Genomic DNA, 20,107 nt, shown 5'->3' on the forward strand with positions numbered 1-20,107 from the left:
TTGCATTTATTAGAAATGTTTTTAAAACCATTTAACAATTTTAATGACTGTTGCTACTCACATTGCCAATCATTAAAGCTATTATGAAAGACAGTGTGTGTGTGTGTCTCAGCGCCATCTAATGTGTGAGATATGACGTACCCAAGACACAGTGATTGATGGCTGGGGGCTGGCAGCAGGCTGTGAGCTGCGTTGGAGCAGTCTCTCAAAGCCTCTATTAGTTAGCGCACACGCACGCGCACACACACACACACACACACACACACACACACACACACACGTTAAAGAAAGGAGAACCACCCGGCTTAATATGAACTAAAGCAAGTGACAGAACTGATCTGAAGGTGATGAGATGAGTCTAGCACAAACCCTCCCTCGCTTTACCTGAGCTGCACAGAGAGAACAGCAGTTAGAGAAATGACACAATCTCTCCTTGCTGTCTAACTAACTGGGAGAGGGAAAGGCAAGCAGACAAATGCCCACTATCTAGTCTACCCATAGATGCCATAGACACCATTACCTCATTTCATTTATCCACAGAGTACCCTAATGGAAAAGGATCTTAACCTTCTAGACACGGCATGTATTGACAGAGGGGGGCAGAGAGCTGGCAGTAATGGATTCCCTGAGGGGGCTGTATGTGGTGTGTGTGTGTGTGTGTGTGTGAGTGAGTGAGTGAGTGAGTGAGTGAGTGAGTGAGTGAGTGAGTGAGTGAGTGAGTGAGTGAGTGAGTGTGTGTAGCATAGCAGTATAGATTCCTGAGATCTATTGCCATTGCATGCTGTTTCTTTGGTCTGTGGCTACCATGACTTTGCTGAGATTGTACATTGGACATAACGTATGTATGTATTGCTCAGCGAGATCATCTAAAAACATATTGGCCATCTAGGCTATACTACACTCACTGGTACAATGTCCAACCAGTGTTGTGGAAGCTACTCTGAAATCATAGTTTACCAAACACTTCACACTAGAAGAAATTATGTTTCTTGTCATATCAAAAATGTGAAATATCATAGACTACACATTGCAAGATCCCTCTGGGGTCAGGCGTTACTAGAAGCAAAAGCACAAGCATTCCGCTACACTCGCATTAACATCTGCTAACCATGTGTATGTGACCAATACAATTTTATTAAAATGTGTGATTTAGCCTATTAATAAAGACAAGGCTCATCTGATCCTGAAAAAGAAAGGAAATTATTGTCTATTTCACCCATATTTTAAAAATCTTTTTTCTAAAAAAGTAGTAAAGGGGGAGACCTAATCAGTTGTCCAACTGAATGTATTCAACTGAAATTTGTCTTCTGCATTTAACCCAACCCCTCTGAATCAGAGAGGTGTGGGGGGCGGCCTTAATCAACATCCACAGCACCCGGGGAACAGGGGGTTAACTGCCTTGTTCAGGGGCAGAAAAACAGATTTTTACCATGTCAGCTCAGGGATTCGATCCAGCAACCCTTCGGTTACTGGCCCAATGCTCTAACCACTAGGCTACCTGCCATAGAGTGTAGTTCCAGTAGTTAGATACACCACCACATGGCAAAAAAGTAATTAACTAGTGGAAACACTACCTAGATTTGAATTTAGTTCAACTATGACCAAGCTACTGCAAAATGTAGTTTAATTACTAGTTGCACTACACGTAGTTCACTACTCCCCAACACTGTGTCCAACTCATTATTTTTCCTAGAATTCAATGTCCAACTAACTATGTCCTACGAACCTAATTCCAGTGGTGGAAAAAGTACCCAATTGTCATACTTGAGTAAAAGTGAAGATGCCTTAATAGAAAATGACTCAAGTAAAAGTCACCCAGTAAAATTCTACTTGAGTAAAATTATAAAAGTATTTGGTGTTAAATATACTTAAGTATCAAAAGTAAATGTAATTGCTAAAATATACTTAAGTATCAAAAGATGAATCATTTCAAATTCCTTATATTAAGCAAACCTGACGGCAACATTTTCTTGTTTTTTTATTTACGGATAGCCAGGGGCAAACGCCAACACTCAAATATCATTACAAATTAAGCATGTGTGTTCAGTGAGTCTGCCAGATCAGAGGTAGTAGGGATGACCAGGGATGTTCTCTTGATAAGTGTGAATTGGACCATTTTCCTGTCCTGCTGAGCATTCAAAATGTAATGAGTACTTTGGGTGTCAGGGAAAATGTATGGAGTAAAAAGTACATCCTTTTCATTAGGAATGTAGTGAAGCAAAAGTAGTAAAAAATATAAATAGTAAAGTAGAGTACAGATACCCCAAAAAACTACTTAAGTAAAAATACTTTAAAAGTACTTTACACCACTGCCTAATACTTTCCCAGAATACGATCTGCATGGTATGCAGGAATGTTGGATGGGGATTGTGGAAAGAAAACTGGTGGAAACTATATTGACATAGAACCACAACAACATAGCCTTGCAATTCCACAAATTCCAGCCTCATTAGAAACAGCACCTGTCCCCCCACCCCCCCTCCCATCATCAGCTGAGAGTTTGGGGTTTGTCAGTAACCTCACCCCCAAAAATTCTTCTGCAGAGAAAAACAGGGGAGGGGGTGAAAAAAAAATGTGCCAGCTCACACATTCCCACCATACCTAGCAAACCTCCCAGTCTCCATCTCTTTGTTGTGATTCTTCTTATTCAGCATAGGGAGGTAAACACGGATGGAAACATAGAAGCCTCCTTGCTGCCATTGCAAATAGTTGGCATTTCTGGACAACATGCCATAGGGCAGGGATACCAGGGATTAGCCAATGGTGTGATGTTATAACCGATCATACGATATGCCTACTGTGCATTCAAACCTGCAAGGTACTCATTTCACACTGGATGTGGAAAATATCACAGACACAGAAATGTGCTGTTTTTTGTTGTTGTTGGGGTATATCAAATATTCTGCCTCAATTGAAGTATACACTAGGTGACTTTTTGCATACTATGCAGCATGATGGTTGTATTAATAAATCACAAGTTCTGCTGCAGCTATTACGCAATAATAAAAACCTATAAATAGGCACGTTTGACTGTCCACAGAGTTCATGCTGGCAATCTAAAATGCCTGCTGTGTTATGGACTGCTCACACACTCACACCGACACCATTCCATGGCACTGCACTGCGGAGGGAGAGTTCAGGCGTAAACAGAGCAATTTTCTAGTGCTGGGTTCCATAGAGAGGTGCATGGACATATAGCAGATATTGAAGCACCCATTATAAATAGCTTGTCTGGATGCCTCTTAGGCAACAAACACCTGTCCAACAACGTAACAACACGACAGATGGCCCACCACTCGTTATGACATAGTACAAACTGTGAGACAGAGAACACTGATGAATTAAAACACATTCTATCAGATAACAGAGATCCTGAATAATTCATTGATATGGACTGTATACTTCATATTAGGTCTAGACAAAAAACATTGGACCGTTTTTCCGGATACGTTTGAAACACTCCATGTGCTGAAAATGTGTACGTTTGAATGATTGAAACGAAAACATACAACAGTCTTAACCCGAGGCACAAGGCAAAATTGGTTGTAATGACATCATCTCAACCTGACTTTGCCTGCAGGAAAAACTGGGATTGGAAAAGGAAGAAAGTTGTATTGGATTTCGTCTGGACAACCCAGGATGCATCCCAAATGTCACCCTATTCCCTGTAGTGCACAATATTTGATTTGTTTTGCTCTTGTCAAATGTATTGCACTATAAAGGGAATAGAGTGACATTTAGGACACAGTCCTCGTCACCTGTTTTGAACTAAGAGACGCTTCCTCCCTGTGTTAACACTGAAAGCTGCAATTTGTGCCTCACCACCTGGATTCGGTCTTATGTAGCAACATTTGAAATGGTGTTTTTTTTACATTGGATAAAAGTAGAGACTCAGAGCTAAAAAATGGTATATCATACACTACATTTGAGAAACAATGGGAAAGTAATTATTCTTTGAAAGTTGATCAACTTGTAAACTCACTTTCGATAAAATGTTCTTTGAATGTTTTGGTATCTAGCGAAGAGCTCTTCTTTGTCTACACCCATTCAGCATCGTTCACACCCTCTTAAACTTTAGCCCCACCCAGCTCGTTTCGCTCTCTGAGCGATGATTTGTTTACCTATAGATAACAAGAAAACAGCCTAACCTGCTCTGCTGCAACAATTTCATTACGCTCTTTTGCAGACATTTACTGACACCGGCCATATTCAATGGGTGCTGTACACACGTCACGTTAGCTAACGAGCCAGCCAGCTAACGTTAGCTAGTCAAACAACAATGAACAGTGCCACAGCACTGGGAGCTAACCAACCAGGTTCAATGTTATCTAGCTAACATTAGGCTCTAACTAGGAAAGCAAACGGCTCTGGGATACGAATAATAACATCAGCTAGGGAGCCAGGCACCTAACGTTAGCTAGCTAGCTAACAGTACACGTTAGCTTGAAATGAAACCACTTTGTCAAAATTAGAAACGTGTAATATCTGAAAATGTAGCTAGTCAATGCTAAACTATCATCATGCATCATGAACGCGTCTCCCTGTCAGGAATGCCATACCACGGTTGCCCTTTGACGATATAATCCGGAGACAGGTGTTTTCGCCATCTCTTTAGCTATCATACTCTAATTCCACTGATCTTCCAGAAAGTGGAGAGCAACCATTTTGCAGCTCCACTACACAATACTTTTTTTTTAAAGCCGCGCTCGACAGGATAACCAACACAGATTGACGAGCTCAAATAGACAGACACCTTCTATATAGCAGACCTGAACTCATCTCTCGGCATGTCCAGCCCAGTCATTATCTCAGCCAATCATGGCTAGTGGGAAGGTTGCTGACTTTTTCCTGTGGCTTAACCAACAAGGTTCGTAACTTAACATTTTTTTTATTCGTATTTACAGATGGCATACAAGTTTGCCATTAAGGCACATTAAAGTTCACATGTTCCAGAAGGCATTTCTGCCAAAAATCGCATTTTGATCCCAACATTTTTTTTAACCTTCAAACGGCTCTCCTGTGAAGTCATGACTTGCAACATACATATGTGACCCGATTCAGGAAACTAGGCGTAACTTTAGGCAACCCAACCAAATTCACATAGAAATGTGTGTTATACTGTAGATCTGTCATTCTCATTGAAGGCACATCTAAGTGGTAGGTAGATCTGTTCTATGTGCACAATTTCTAAGCTTCCCGTTCTTAAGTTTTGTTTTTGTGTCTTTTACTTCCGTTTTTGTACACCAGTTTCAAAGAGCTGAAAACACAATATTTTTGCTTATGGATAATATATATGTCACAGTGGTTTAGATGGTACAATGATTCTCTACACTATACTTGCTTGTTTTGTCACAAACTGAAATTAGGAAATTAATATTTTAGCAACCAGGAAATTGCAGAGTCATTTTGGCATAGTGCATCTTTAAGTCACATAATCTTGATCCATCTAAACTAACACACAGCATCCCAACATCTTTAAGTCACATAATCTTGATCCATCTAAACTAACACTCAGCATCCCAACATCCCAACATACTGTCAAGAAAGCCTGGCTTCATGCAGATTAGAGCACAAATCCACAACCTTAAGCCATTCTTTTATATAACAGAACAAGATTAAATTGAGGACGGATGTCATGTATACTGGTATTATTAATACACATTGAGTGGACAAAACATTAGGAACACCTTTCTAATATTGTGTTGCACCCCATATAATCCTCAGAACAGCCTCTATTTGTCAGGGCATGGACTCTACAAGGAGTCAAAAGCCTTCCACAGGGATGATGGGCCCATGTTGACTCCAATGATTCTCATAGTTGTGCCAAGTTGGCTGGATGTCTTTTTTGGACATTTCTTGATACACACGGGAAACTGTTGAGCATGAAAAACCCAGCAGCGTTGCAGTTTTTGACACAAACCAGTGTGCCTGAGACTTACTACCATACCCTGTTCAAAGGCACTTAAATATTTTGTCTTGCCCATTCACCCTCTGAATGGCACACAGACAATCCATGTCTCAATTGTCAAGACTTAAAAATCCTTTTTTAACCTGTCTCCCCCCTTTCATCTACACTGATTGTAGTGGATTTAACAAGTGACGTAAATAAGGAATCAGAGCTTCACCTGGTCAGTCTATGTAATGGAAACAGCAGTGTTCTTAATGTTTGGTACACTTGGTGTATGTATGTAGATTATAAATAAGATTAAATGTATAGACTAATGTTAATACTTCTATTTCCAAACATTGTCTGGTGCTGGTACATGCTGGTTATTAGCTCAAGGGCTTATTCAGGTAGACTGTAATACTAGCTATATTCTCATGTACTGTGTAGTTCTCATATATTGTCTGGTTCAGTTGTGAGCTAGGCTTATTCATATAAACAAATGTCACATTGTGGTCATTAACCTTCTGTGAAGAAAATAATAAACAATGAATGTGGTAAAAAATAAAAAATAAACTAGTGAAAAGCCCTGAAACGGGGTTATTATTCTCCTGTGATTGTCCTGTTCCCACGTTTAGGAGCCATGAGTAGGTTCCTGTTGGGAAAAGCCGCAGCTCTGTTGAGTTGCCAGCCAAACATTCACAGGAGACTCAGCCCACAAACACTTATCAAAGGTATTACCAACATTACGAAGCAGTGGAACTGCCATTTTCCTTTTGAATTCTGTACCTTTTAGAAGCTAAAAAAACTAAATTCCCAACATTGTTAACTAGAGTATTATTCCAACATCCCCAGACATCTTGTAAAGGCAGATCTCCTCTTCGTCTGAAGAGGAGTAAGGATCGGACCAAGATGCAGCGTGGTTAAGTGTTCATAATGATTTATTACGAAAACAACTGAACACTCGAACAAAACAAAAATAACGTGCATCAACAAAACAGTTCCCTGTGGTGACAAACACTGACTCGGAAAACAAACACCCACAAACCAACAGTGAAACCCAGGATACCCAAGTATGATTCTCAATCAGAGACAACTAACGACACCTGCCTCTGATTGAGAACCATACTAGGCCGAAACAGAAACCAAACATAGAAAAACAAACATAGACTGCCCACCCCAACTCACGCCCTGACCACACTAAATGAAGACAAAACAAAGGAAATAAAAGGTCAGAACGTGACACATCTTTGCTGAGGTAGTTCCCTGTGTTAAGAGACTACAAAGGGTGGGGGACTGTGGGAAAGGGGCACACACACAAACACAACCACACACCTTTGCGTACTGAGGGAATCAACAGCCTGGGCATACATTTAAAAAATGTTGATTTGTTCCATAAACCTTGCGTGTGTCCTACCCTCCCTCTCCCCTTCTTCCTACCTCTTGTTATCACTATCCCCCTCTCTTCTTTCCCCCTCCCTCTCTCCCTTGCATTCCTCCTTCCCTTACTCTGAGTGCTATAATGTCTCTGAAATGGCATGAAGGTCCTGACAGGGAAAGTCCCCTGATGAAAAATTCAGGCCTACTGTACATCTTACTGTATAAAGTATTGTTAAAAACAAGTCTAGGTTGGAACTGTTGCTGTTAAAATACATCTATGCATGATTAATTAGTTTATTCTGACCTGGAATAAACTGATTGATCAAATCACACAGGTTGAATTTTTCAACAAGCATGTCTATTCTGGACTCTGTTTTTAACACTGCAACACTGAGGTCATACTCAGCATTGCAACTGTTTCTGTACTTGTTTTTTAAGTATGTCAGAGTTGAGAACCCTGACTTGCATAGATATGTGGTGCCAAACTGGACCAGAACATCTACTGCTTTCTCAGTCAGTCAGGAGACCACTTCCTGCTGTAGATGAACAACCCAGAACTGTGTGAGTGTGTTTGCCTCAAAAAGCATCTTGCTTCAATCAGTTTATTCCAGTTGAGAATAAACAATGATTACTTGTATTTTAACAGCAACAGTTCCAATCTAGATTTGTTTTCAACAATAGTTTATACAGTAAGATGCACAGTAGGTCTGATAATTTTGAATCTTCATCTGTATTTACTGTTACACTATCAGTAGCTAGCTAGCTTGCTTTGGCTAACTTTAGCTATTAGCTGTGTACAAGGCCAGGGGATTGTTTGAAAGAGAAACTCACATCTACTACTATGAGAGATAGTACTCCCTTATTTCTGCCTGTTATAAAATGACAACAATGCCTTGCTAGCTGACTTTTCCACTGTCGAAACACTGTTTCCTGAAGCATTCTGCCCTGTTCTGAAAGAACTCCCTGGGTTTACCGTCATGCTGGGGAATTTTGGTCAGGACATGTCGTTATATTAATTTGTTAGTTTTGAGAGACTCATTACTAAGCACTTCCCCGCACAAAACACATTGTGGGGGCTCCTTGTTATTTCTCAAAGTTTGTATGAAACCAAGTGAGAGAAACTCATTGCTGTATTTGCGTTTCATGACGATTGAGCTCAGTCAGAACTGTGGCTAGCTTGAGTCCATTTGATGACAGTGGGGAGTGATGGCGAGTGGGAATGACAAGTCAGTGGCTGACAGCGCATCATCTGCTGCTGAATGACAGTGCTGCATCATGTGGGTCGCGGAATGATCTTCAAGAAAACTGACGGGGGAAAAAAGATCCGGTAAACTGCGAAGCACACCGCCAAACAGCTGTGTGAAACTGCTGCTGCTAAGAGAGCGCACTGAACAGTGAGAGCAGTTGCACTTAGCCAAATCTATTACAGTAATCAATTAAATAATGATACATTTACTCTGACACGTTGCGACCCACCATTAACAGGTCTGCGACCCATACTTTAACAGGTCTGCGACCCACCATTAACAGGTCTGCGACCCATACTTTAACAGGTCTGCGACCCATACTTTAACAGGTCTGCGACCCATACTTTAACAGGTCTGCGACCCATACTTTAAGGCTGATGTAGAACCATCAGTGAAAAAAAGATGCTAAGGCGAGACCTCAATCAAACAGTGACATTATTAGAAGGCTGAACAGCAATCAAAACTACCAGAGACTAAGGAGTTGAGGTGTCTTAAATTGTATCAGTTCAATTGAATCTGACTCTCACCATCCTACAGTGATGTTTGTTGACATATGAATAAGTGTATTTAAACCGTCATAGTGGAACATCCCATTTCCCTTCACTACAGTGGGTTGTGTCAACATCACCTATGAGACCTGCCTGTTGATGGCTGAACAGCCGAGGTGCAGTTACACAGGAGTTACATCAGGAGGCCATCCTGACCTCCACATCAACAACAATACAACTCCTCTGTTTCTCAAAACAATGTGAGGAAACTGATGGTCAGAATGCAGGGGACAGGGTAGTCGGGCACCTAGGTTATTCCCTGGGGGGCCCCATCTAGTTGGACAAGTGCCTATGTCTGCATATTGCTATGGAGAAGAGTAACTGAGTCTGCATCTTAAACGGCACCCATAGGGGTCTGATCAAAAGTAGTGTACTATATTAGGCACTATATAGGGAATAGGGTGCCATTTGAGATGCACCTGATAATGTACAATGGTATTTATTGAATTTAAACAAGGGTAGGATATTGGGTTGTCATGTGGCCAACCAAACAAAAAAAACACATACATCAGTGTGATATTGCCTGACTGCATATTCTACAAGAGAGAATGAAGGGACATTTTAACAAATCGTAATGACGGATGACAAGGCATCGTCTCACCCTATGATGAACACTATCAGACATTACTCAAGTCAAACACTAATTCACTTAGACAAGGGTGTTTCCCTGGACTGGACTCAGCTCCAGTACCATGGCCGACTTACGTAACCCAGAATAATATGTCACTTCTCCACACCATCATTGAAATGCAGTATGTCTGAGTGAGGATGTCTGGTAAAAGGTAGTGCCTTATATAGGAAAAAGGGTGCCATTTGAGACATAGCGTGAGAGCGGCTGCCAGGGAACACATACGGCTCCAGGATTGCTGAAGATGTGACTTTGTTAGAGTTGTAAACAAGGTTAGCGCCCAGTCAGAGCTTTGGCCAGAGAATGCTGAGCCCTCTCTCTCTCCCTCTTTCCACCTCACCCTTTATATCTGTCTTCATCTCTTCCTTCACACCCCTCCCGTGAGGTAGGTAGGGCGTCTTTCTGAGGCTACGGACAGGAAGGATTGTGGTGTTGCAGAGAGCTGTAATCCCCAAGCAGACGTAACAGCGAGCTTAGAGGAGAGGACAGAACAGCCAGCTAGTTACACCTTCAAAACACTGGCATCAACACTGACGGCAGCCATGATGGAATACAGCTCGGCCTACTGTAAGAGGGGGCTCAGAGGGGTCCTCTGCCTTCTCCCCACTTACCTGATGTTCTAACACTTGATAATAGCACGGTATGATTTCCTTTAAATTTACTTCATGCTTGCAATTGAAAATATTGAATTAAGTAGAATGCACAATACTTAAAAACACCACAACAACTAACACCCCGACACGGTTAGGTCCCAAGAAGTAGCCTTGTTTTGTCAACTGAGTGGCATCAATCACAGGTTATTTACAGTGCCTTGCGAAAGTATTCGGCCCCCTTGAACTTTGCGACCTTTTGCCACATTTCAGGCTTCAAACATAAAGGTATAAAACTGTATTTTTTTGTGAAGAATCAACAACAAGTGGGACACAATCATGAAGTGGAACGACATTTATTGGATATTTCAAACTTTTTTAACAAATCAAAAACTGAAAAATTGGGCGTGCAAAATTATTCAGCCCCCTTAAGTTAATACTTTGTAGCGCCACCTTTTGCTGCGATTACAGCTGTAAGTCGCTTGGGGTATGTCTCTATCAGTTTTGCACATCGAGAGACTGAAATTTCTTCCCATTCCTCCTTGCAAAACAGCTCGAGCTCAGTGAGGTTGGATGGAGAGCATTTGTGAACAGCAGTTTTCAGTTCTTTCCACAGATTCTCGATTGGATTCAGGTCTGGACTTTGACTTGGCCATTCTAACACCTGGATATGTTTATTTTTGAACCATTCCATTGTAGAATTTGCTTTATGTTTTGGATCATTGTCTTGTTGGGAGACAAATCTCCGTCCCAGTCTCAGGTATTTTGCAGACTCCATCAGGTTTTCTTCCAGAATGGTCCTGTATTTGGCTCCATCCATCTTCCCATCAATTTTAACCATCTTCCCTGTCCCTGCTGAAGAAAAGCAGGCCCAACCATGATGCTGCCACCACCATGTTTGACAGTGGGGATGGTGTGTTCAGGGTGATGAGCTGTGTTGCTTTTACGCCAAACATAACGTTTTGCATTGTTGCCAAAAAGTTCAATTTTGGTTTCATCTGACCAGAGCACCTTCTTCCACATGTTTGGTGTGTCTCCCAGATGGCTTGTGGCAAACTTTAAACGGCACTTTTTATGGATATCTTTAAGAAATGGCTTTCTTCTTGCCACTCTTCCATAAAGGCCAGATTTGTGCAATATACGACTGATTATTGTCCTATGGACAGAGTCTCCCACCTCAGCTGTAGATCTCTGCAGTTCATCCAGAGTGATCATGGGCCTCTTGGCTGCATCTCTGATCAGTCTTCTCCTTGTATGAGCTGAAAGTTTAGAGGGACGACCAGGTCTTGGTAGATTTGCAGTGGTCTGATACTCCTTCCATTTCTATATTATCGCTTGCACAGTGCTCCTTGGGATGTTTAAAGCTTGGGAAATCTTTTTGTATCCAAATCCGGCTTTAAACTTCTTCACAACAGTATCTCTGACCTGCTTGGTGTGTTCCTTGTTCTTCATGATGCTCTCTGCGCTTTTAACGGACCTCTGAGACTATCACAGTGCAGGTGCATTTATACGGAGACTTGATTACACACAGGTGGATTGTATTTATCATCATTAGTCATTTAGGTCAACATTGGATCATTCAGAGATCCTCACTGAACTTCTGGAGAGAGTTTGCTGCACTGAAAGTAAAGGGGCTGAATAATTTTGCACGCCCAATTTTTCAGTTTTTGATTTGTTAAAAAAGTTTGAAATATCTAATAAATGTTGTTCCACTTCATGATTGTGTCCCACTTGTTGTTGATTCTTCACAAAAAAATACAGTTTTATATCTTTATGTTTGAAGCCTGAAATGTGGCAAAAGGTCGCAAAGTTCAAGGGGGCCGAATACTTTCGCAAGGCACTGTATTTGATCTGTATAGACTCAATGGCATTAATAATAGAGAATGGAAGCTAGACGAATGGAAACACAGCCCCTCCCCCTCACTAGATCAGAAAAAGTATTTATCATTTGGAGATCTCCTTTATCTACAGCTGTAGCTCACTGTCATTAGTCAAGAACATCACTGGTGTATCACTGCATCCCCCCGCGTGGTTATTCTAATCCTCTGCTAAATCACACATCCATTGTCTATACACTGCTGCCCAAACAGATGCCCCTTGGCCAGTCAAACAGTATGATTTACTGTTTACAGCACTGATAGCATCTAATCTGAAAGTCTACTCAGCTGTAAAAGGACCTCAGCTAGGGCTGTTGCAGTGACCATATTACCGCCACACCAGCAGTCATGAGTCATGGCCGCAGTAAAATGCCACGTGACCGGTGAGTCACTGTAATGTCCTTTTATGCACTCTGGACTTGCTTTGGTAGTACCTAACTGCTAACGACCATCAGGTCCTGATGGCCTGGTACTCAGGCGTCTATTGTCCCTCTAACCACTGACAGCAATGCAAATACAATCAAAAATCACATCAAAACAAGTATAGTGCTTTTTTTCTTTTAACACCTCACTCTGGTGATCAATTTGAAGACAGCAGGTTGTTAAACATGGTCGTTGTGGATGTTATTTCAAAGCCTAACAATGAAACGGACAGAGGATTCTAAGGATATGATTCATTCAAAACACCCATACTCATATTAGAGCTAATGAATACGTATAGACTTATGAGCCCAAACCCCAAAAATACCCTGAATTCAAATAGACCGAAATAAGTGTTGTTCTATTTATTTCTCAGCAGCTCATATTAAGCACAGCTCCGCTGTAAAACCGAAGTAGCCTGCCAGGCATCGTTGAAAAACGGACCGGCGGGAAAGCGCGCAGCCTCCATTCGCTATTCGAGTGAAAACAGATGTCCTTTTCCCCCTGCCCATGTTCCTGCCCATTTGATAATAGGCCATTCTAAATCGAAACAAATTTGACATATGACTAAAGACAAGATAACATTGAGAATACTACGATGGCTGAAAATATGACGACTTGATGAGAGAACAGCTGTGCAGCCTGAGGCAAGGAACAGAGTGAGAGCTTTGCAACTTTCTCAAATCATTACAGCCTATAGTCGCATCATGCAGCCCAAATATGTTTTGATTTCTAAGACATTCTAAGGTTTGTATCATTCACAACTAATGTTGCCAAATAACTCAATCTAGCATATAGGACATGTTTCAAATGAACACTTTTATGCTCAATATAACCACTTCATATTTGTACTCGTTCCTCAATTGGAAAACTATCCTTTCTATTTTATTCAGCTAAGTACAATTATATTCTTGTTACTATAAAATCATATAATGTAAAATAATGTCATGGGACTTATCCTGTCTCCTAAAATGAAAAAGCCTACAGCCTATGGCATGGAGCCTAGCCAGATAACATACAGTAGGCCAACTCATATTCTGTTCATCTGAAATACATTTTCTTCATATCATGTTTCTTTAGACCTGACTAAAATAAATAATGGATGTATTGTGATGGTTTATATTCAATTGATTTATTATACTTTTTAAAATGTAGATGTTCCAAAGGGGAGCATCAGATGCTAAACGTGTTTATGTTAATTAACGGTCAATTACTGCAAGACCGGCAGTCTTTTGCATGACAATAACCGGCTGACAAAATGTCATGTTCGCCACAGCCCTAACCTCAGCCTTCTCTGTCCTAGGCAGGCCTGTTATTAGGGCTGTGGATGTGACAGGGACACAGGAAGGGAGCAGGAATGATGACGACATGCCTTGAATTGTTATCCAGTGTTTACGATGGTTGGGATGTGCTGTCTTTACAGCTTCAGCAACATGTGTACAGTATGGGAATTCACCTACCTGTCACGCGGGTCGTCCCTATAATTCATGATTCAGTGTGTGTGTGTGTATGTTTTTCCATGTGTTTACAATGTTCATGCTTCTGCACAGTGCCATCTCATATCTCTCTCACCTATTTGCAGCAGTACAGGCGTAACCAAGGCCGTTTCCATGGCATAGCAGAACTCTCGTCCGAACATGACGGCTCCGTGCATCACCCACTGCTGCAGGGGGATCCGGTCTATAGACCCCTCGCTCACCGACTCCTCCTGGCATGACTCCAGCACCACACCTCCTCCTCCTCCTCCTCTATCCCCTGTGGCAGCAGAGTCTGTGGTGGTTTTCTTAGCAGTAGGGACCACCATCACCCCCTGCACTTGCATAGCATCCGCCTCAGAGTTCTGGGGAGCCATTTTCTTCTTCTTCGGCATGCACACAGCCAAACGCACAGCACTTCAGGCTCCAGAGAAAAACAATATATATATATTTTTTAATGTAAAAAAGAATCTGTATGCTCACACTGGTGGCTTGGTGGCGCCTGGTGTGAGAGCTGGTCCTCAAAGTATAGCTCCCTCTGCCGTCGATGTCCTCAAACGAGGTAATCAGGTAGGAAGAAGAATCTCTCAAAGCGTACGATACATTCCTCGTGTTTCCCAGAGAGGTGTTGTTTTCAGGGATGGCCTGTGTAGGCAGCCTAGAACAGCACCCCACAGGCAGGTTTATTTGGTGTAAAGAAGGACGTGTGAAAATGAGATATGGCTTTTCCTCCCTTTTTGTGTTTTTGTTGCTTCACAGTCTACTGGAATCAGTAAAAATCCATATCAATTGCCATTCAGTTAATACCAGTTTCATGATGTGTGTGGAGGAGGTGCAGAAGAGGGAGGGCAGGCGGCGGGGCGGAGGGCAGGAGGCGACACAGGTGAGAGCTCCTCGGTAAATCCCCATCGAGTGGCTGATCATTCTGCAGTACCCAGGGTGCACCGAGGGAAGCCAGGGCCATCCAGCAAGAGAGAGAGAGAGAGAGAGAGAGAGAGAGAGAGAGAGAGAGAGAGAGAGAGAGAGAAAGATACAGAGAGAGATGGGGACAGAGAGACAGTTATTAAAATGGCGGCCGGCAGAGTGTGTGGACAGTAATACTTTTAAAACTTCCAGTAAGGCAGTGGAAAACTGAACCACACTAGCCTAATACAGAAGAATATGGGTCAGCTTGCGCTGATTGTGGAAAAAGTGCAAACAGATTCTCAATATTTTTAAAACTCTGAGGTGAATAAAATATTTGAAAATGGACCATGTATAGGCCAATCTGGCTCTTAGGAATGCTTCCACCCCAGGCCAGAGACGTGTGCATACAGGGTAAATTAGGCCTATGTAAAGGGAGAGGGCCCATGTTTCACTCACACACCTCCCGGAGGCATTCCATTCCTCTCCTTTATCCTCTAAGTCAAGGCATGAATAAAGCACCTGAGAGGCCATTACTGCACAGTTGGGTAGGGCTTGCAAGTTTAGCATTTCCCTGTACTTGTGCATGTGACAAATAAAACAGAACTTGAAAAAACAACCCCTCGTGTGTGTATGTGTGTCCACATGTGCTCTTCTGCTATGAACAAACAGCTAGGCATTAGCATGACTCAGAGGATTGGGGCTGGGACCCCTCGAGAGATTAAGACGGGGAAACAGCAGGCTACAGAGGCAGGACTACAACACCCTGTAAAGACTGGACACGTGAAACTTTATAATACCACACAAACAATAGGCCTACTATTACAGGTAAAGCTCTTTCTGTGAGACTCTTAGAAGTAATTGACAGACAGAATACAGACCACATGGGTTTGGGTGGGAGGGGACTGATGAGAGCCAATATTGAGATTCCTGAGGCAAAAGAGAAAGAAAGAACTCTGATTAACGCGATGCTGTATGGTAATGAGAGATGTGTTAGTCTTTTTTATGTGTTATGCTTTATCTTTCCTTTTTTCTGCTGAATGGTGAGAAGGAATCCCTTCAAAACGCAATGATCAACATTAGTCCGTTTCACTCAGCTCACTGAACTAGCCAGGAGCTAGGCCTAATCGATCCAGTAAGGCACTGACTCTGACACCAACATTCCCATGCTCCTCAAACAAGCTCCCCCAGACGACAAATCAATCAGCTAATTTATCACATTGTCATCCATTCCCCAGAACCATTCAGAACATTGATTACACGCTTCAGGACATTTTTACAGTTATAGGGGTTACAGCTGCCTTGGGGGTTACAGTACCACTGCTATACAAGTGAGCCTTGCTATTCAACCATACAGTGATTCCCTTGGCCTCCTCATGCTGCCCTGGCTGCTTTCTTCGTCTCCTTATACCCTCTCTGGCATCCTCTACTGCAGTGATTTTCAAACTCCGGTCCTCCAGTACCCCCAACAATACATATTTTTGTTGTGGCCCCAGACAAACTCACCTCATTCTACTTGTCAACTAATCATCAAGCTCTTGACAAGTTGAATCAGGTGTTTTTGTCCAGGGCTACAACATAAATGTGTGCTGTTGGGGATACTGGAGGACTGGAGTTGGTCTGTTGAGGGAACTGGAGGACAGGAGTTGGTCTGTTGGGGATACTGGAGGACAGGAGTTGGTCTGTTGGGGATACTGGAGTTGGTCTGTTGGGGATACTGGAGGACTGGAGATGGTCTGTTGGGGGTACTGGAGGACAGGAGTTGGTCTGTTGGGGGTACTGGAGGACAGGAGTTGGTCTGTTGGGGGTACTGGAGGACAGGAGTTGGTCTGTTGGGGGTACTGGAGTTGGTCTGTTGGGGGTACTGGAGGACAGGAGTTGGTCTGTTGGGGGTACTGGAGGACAGGAGTTGGTCTGTTGGGGGTACTGGAGGACAGGAGTTGGTCTGTTGGGGTACTGGAGGACAGGAGTTGGTCTGTTGGGGGTACTGGAGGACAGGAGTTGGTCTGTTGGGGGTACTGGAGGACAGGAGTTGGTCTGTTGGGGGTACTGGAGGACAGGAGTTGGTCTTTTGGGGGTACTGGAGGACAGGAGTTGGTCTGTTTGGGGTACTGGAGGACTGGAGTTGGTCTGTTGGGGATACTGGAGGACAGGAGTTAGTCTGTTGGGGATACTGGAGGACAGGAGTTGGTCTTTTGGGGGTACTGGAGGACAGGAGTTGGTCTGTTTGGGGTACTGGAGGACTGGAGTTGGTCTGTTGGGGATACTGGAGGACAGAAGTTGGTCTGTTGGGGATACTGGAGTTGGTCTGTTGGGGATACTGGAGGACTGGTGTTGGTCTGTTGGGGGTACTGGAGGACTGGAGTTGGTCTGTTGGGGGTACTGGAGTTGGTCTGTTGGGGATACTGGAGGACTGGTGTTGGTCTGTTGGGGGTACTGGAGGACTGGAGATGGTCTGTTGGGGGTACTGGAGGACTGGAGATGGTCTGTTGGGGGTACTGGAGGACTGGAGATGGTCTGTTGGGGGTACTGGAGGACTGGAGATGGTCTGTTGGGGGTACTGGAGGACTGGAGTTGGTCTGTTGGGGGGGTACTGGAAGACTGGAGTTGAGAAACACTGGTCTACTGCAGGCCAGGCTATCCATCCTTACTCTATGGGGCCTATTTCCTCATGAGAGATCAGTGGCTCTCTCTACCTGATGAAAGATGCACAAGAGACCAGGTGTGCATCCCAAATGGTACCCTAATCTCTATATAAGACCAATCGGCCCAGGTCAAGTGTTCCATTTGGGACGCATTCTAGGAGATGGACTGTTCTGTGTGAGAGAATCAGTGGCTTGCAGTGATTAAGCAAAGGCCTCTGATACAACATAGTCATATAGAATCTCTGAGTCTGCTGGTGAGTCTCTGATCCACCTCTACGCAGACGACACCATTCTGTATACTTCTGGCCCTTCTTTGGACACTGTGTTAACAACCCTCCAGGTAAGCTTCAATGCCATACAACTCTCCTTCCGTGGCCTCCAATTGCTCTTAAATACAAGTAAAACTAAATGCATGCTCTTCAACCGATCGCTACCTGCACCTGCCCGCCTGTCCAACATCACTACTCTGGACGGCTCTGACTTAGAATACGTGGACAACTACAAATACTTAGGTGTCTGGTTAGACTGTAAACTCTCCTTCCAGACCTATATCAAACATCTCCAATCCAAAGTTAAATCTAGAATTGGCTTCCTATTTCGCAACAAAGCATCCTTCACTCATGCTGCCAAACATACCCTTGTAAAACTGTCCATCCTACCAATCCTCGACTTTGGCAATGTCATTTACAAAATAGCCTCCAATACCCTACTCAACAAATTGGATGCAGTCTATCACAGTGCAATCCGTTTTGTCACCAAAGCCTCATATACTACCCACCATTGCGACCTGTACACTCTCGTTGGCTGGCCCTCGCTTCATACTCGTCGCCAAACCCACTGGCTCCATGTCATCTACAAGACCCTGCTGGGTAAAGTCCCCCCTTATCTCAGCTCGCTGGTCACCATTGCATCTCCCACCTGTAGCACACGCTCCAGCAGGTATATCTCTCTAGTCACCCCCAAAACCAACTCTTTCTTTGGCCGCCTCTCCTTCCAGTTCTCTGCTGCCAATGACTGGAACGAACTACAAAAATCTCTGAAACTGGAAACACTTATCTCCCTCACTAGCTTTAAGCACCAACTGTCAGAGCAGCTCACAGATTACTGCACCTGTACATAGCCCACCTATAATTTAGCCCAAACAACTACCTCTTTCCCTACTGTATTTAATTTATTTATTTATTTTGCTCCTTTGCACCCCATTATTTTTATTTCTACTTTGCACATTCTTCCATTGCAAATCTACCATTCCAGTGTTTTACTTGCTATATTGTATTTACTTTGCCTTTACTTTGGCCTTTTTTTGCCTTTACCTCCATTATCTCACCTCATTTGCTCACATCGTATATAGACTTGTTTATACTGTATGTTTGTTTTACTCCATGTGTAACTCTGTGTTGTTGTATGTGTCGAACTGCTTTGCTTTATCTTGGCCAGGTCGCAATTGTAAATGAGAACTTGTTCTCAACTTGCCTACCTGGTTAAATAATGGTGAAATATATATATATATTTTTTAAATGTAGGCCTAAGTAATGCAGGCAAAACACTGGATCTTCTGTGACCGGTTACTGAGCCCTTACACCACCTATCCCTTTGTAAGTTTTAATCAATAATCAACATTTTAACACTACACTAGCTAAGCATCCAGAAGATGCATAAAAAATGTTTTGACCGTAAGTGACAGTTACAAGGGGGCAGAATAGGGCCTTCGCAACCAGTCAATCAAGACCTGTTAGCACTTGGAGGGCCATGGGGGTTCACTGCACGCTGACTGGGGATCTGAATGTGCCGGAGAGGCTCTCTCTGGGTTAGGCCTAGCGCTCACACTGCCTGTCAGTCAGTAGTTTTGAGAGAGAGAGAGGAGAGAGGACATGCTGACGAGAGGCTGAGAGGCGTGACTACAGGAGGGGTCATGGTTTCGTAAGGACACGTCTATAGGCTACATATGAATGATTGAGTCTTGGAACTGCTCGTTTAATGCATGTGCCATCTGAGAATCCACTAGTCATTTCCCACACTAACATTAAACCGTCTCTCTCTCTCTGGTGCTTTTCATTTATATACAGAGGAGACCTGAGAAGGAGCCCGGTGAGAGATTGTAGTGCATTATAGGCTTTCATCTTATGAGTCTTTGGAGGAGTTTCCTCACTTGATGCAATAAGAAAACACAAGCTGGGAGGAAGAGAGTTTGTTAGAAGGGTATTTAGCTTTGGGCAATTGGTGTTGCCTTTATTCTCTGAATGATGTCTGCTATGTGAGTGGTCTGCTATGTGAGTGGTCTGCTATGTGAGTGGTCTGCTATGTGAGTGGTCTGCTATGTGAGTGGTCTGCTATGTGAGTGGTCTGCTATGTGAGTGGTCTGCTATGTGAGTGGTCTGCTATGTGAGTGGTCTGCTATGTGAGTGGTCTGCTATGTGAGTGGTCTGCTATGTGAGTGTGTTAACCACTAACAGTACTTCAACTCAGATGTATAACCCATATAAAAAGGAACTTATACCGTATCCATTTAG

The 20,107-nt window shown here is 43.1% G+C and overlaps 1 protein-coding gene across 2 annotated transcripts in view; it reads right to left on the bottom strand.

Annotated features, from left to right (window-relative positions):
• LOC112229532 (solute carrier family 45 member 4) overlaps nucleotides 1-20,107 on the bottom strand; it is a 78,272-nt gene that overhangs the window by 33,619 nt on the left and 24,546 nt on the right. For both annotated transcript variants that reach the window (XR_002950190.2, XM_024395413.2), the window contains exon 3: nucleotides 14,147-14,974. Coding sequence is in view for 1 of the 2 variants with exons in the window: in XM_024395413.2 (XP_024251181.1) it covers nucleotides 14,147-14,444 (298 nt within the window). In the remaining variant the exon portion in view is untranslated. The remainder of the gene's footprint in view (nucleotides 1-14,146; nucleotides 14,975-20,107) is intronic.

The sequence above is a fragment of the Oncorhynchus tshawytscha genome, linkage group LG31, assembly GCF_018296145.1.
Source record: "Oncorhynchus tshawytscha isolate Ot180627B linkage group LG31, Otsh_v2.0, whole genome shotgun sequence".
Classification (NCBI taxonomy): domain Eukaryota; kingdom Metazoa; phylum Chordata; class Actinopteri; order Salmoniformes; family Salmonidae; genus Oncorhynchus; species Oncorhynchus tshawytscha.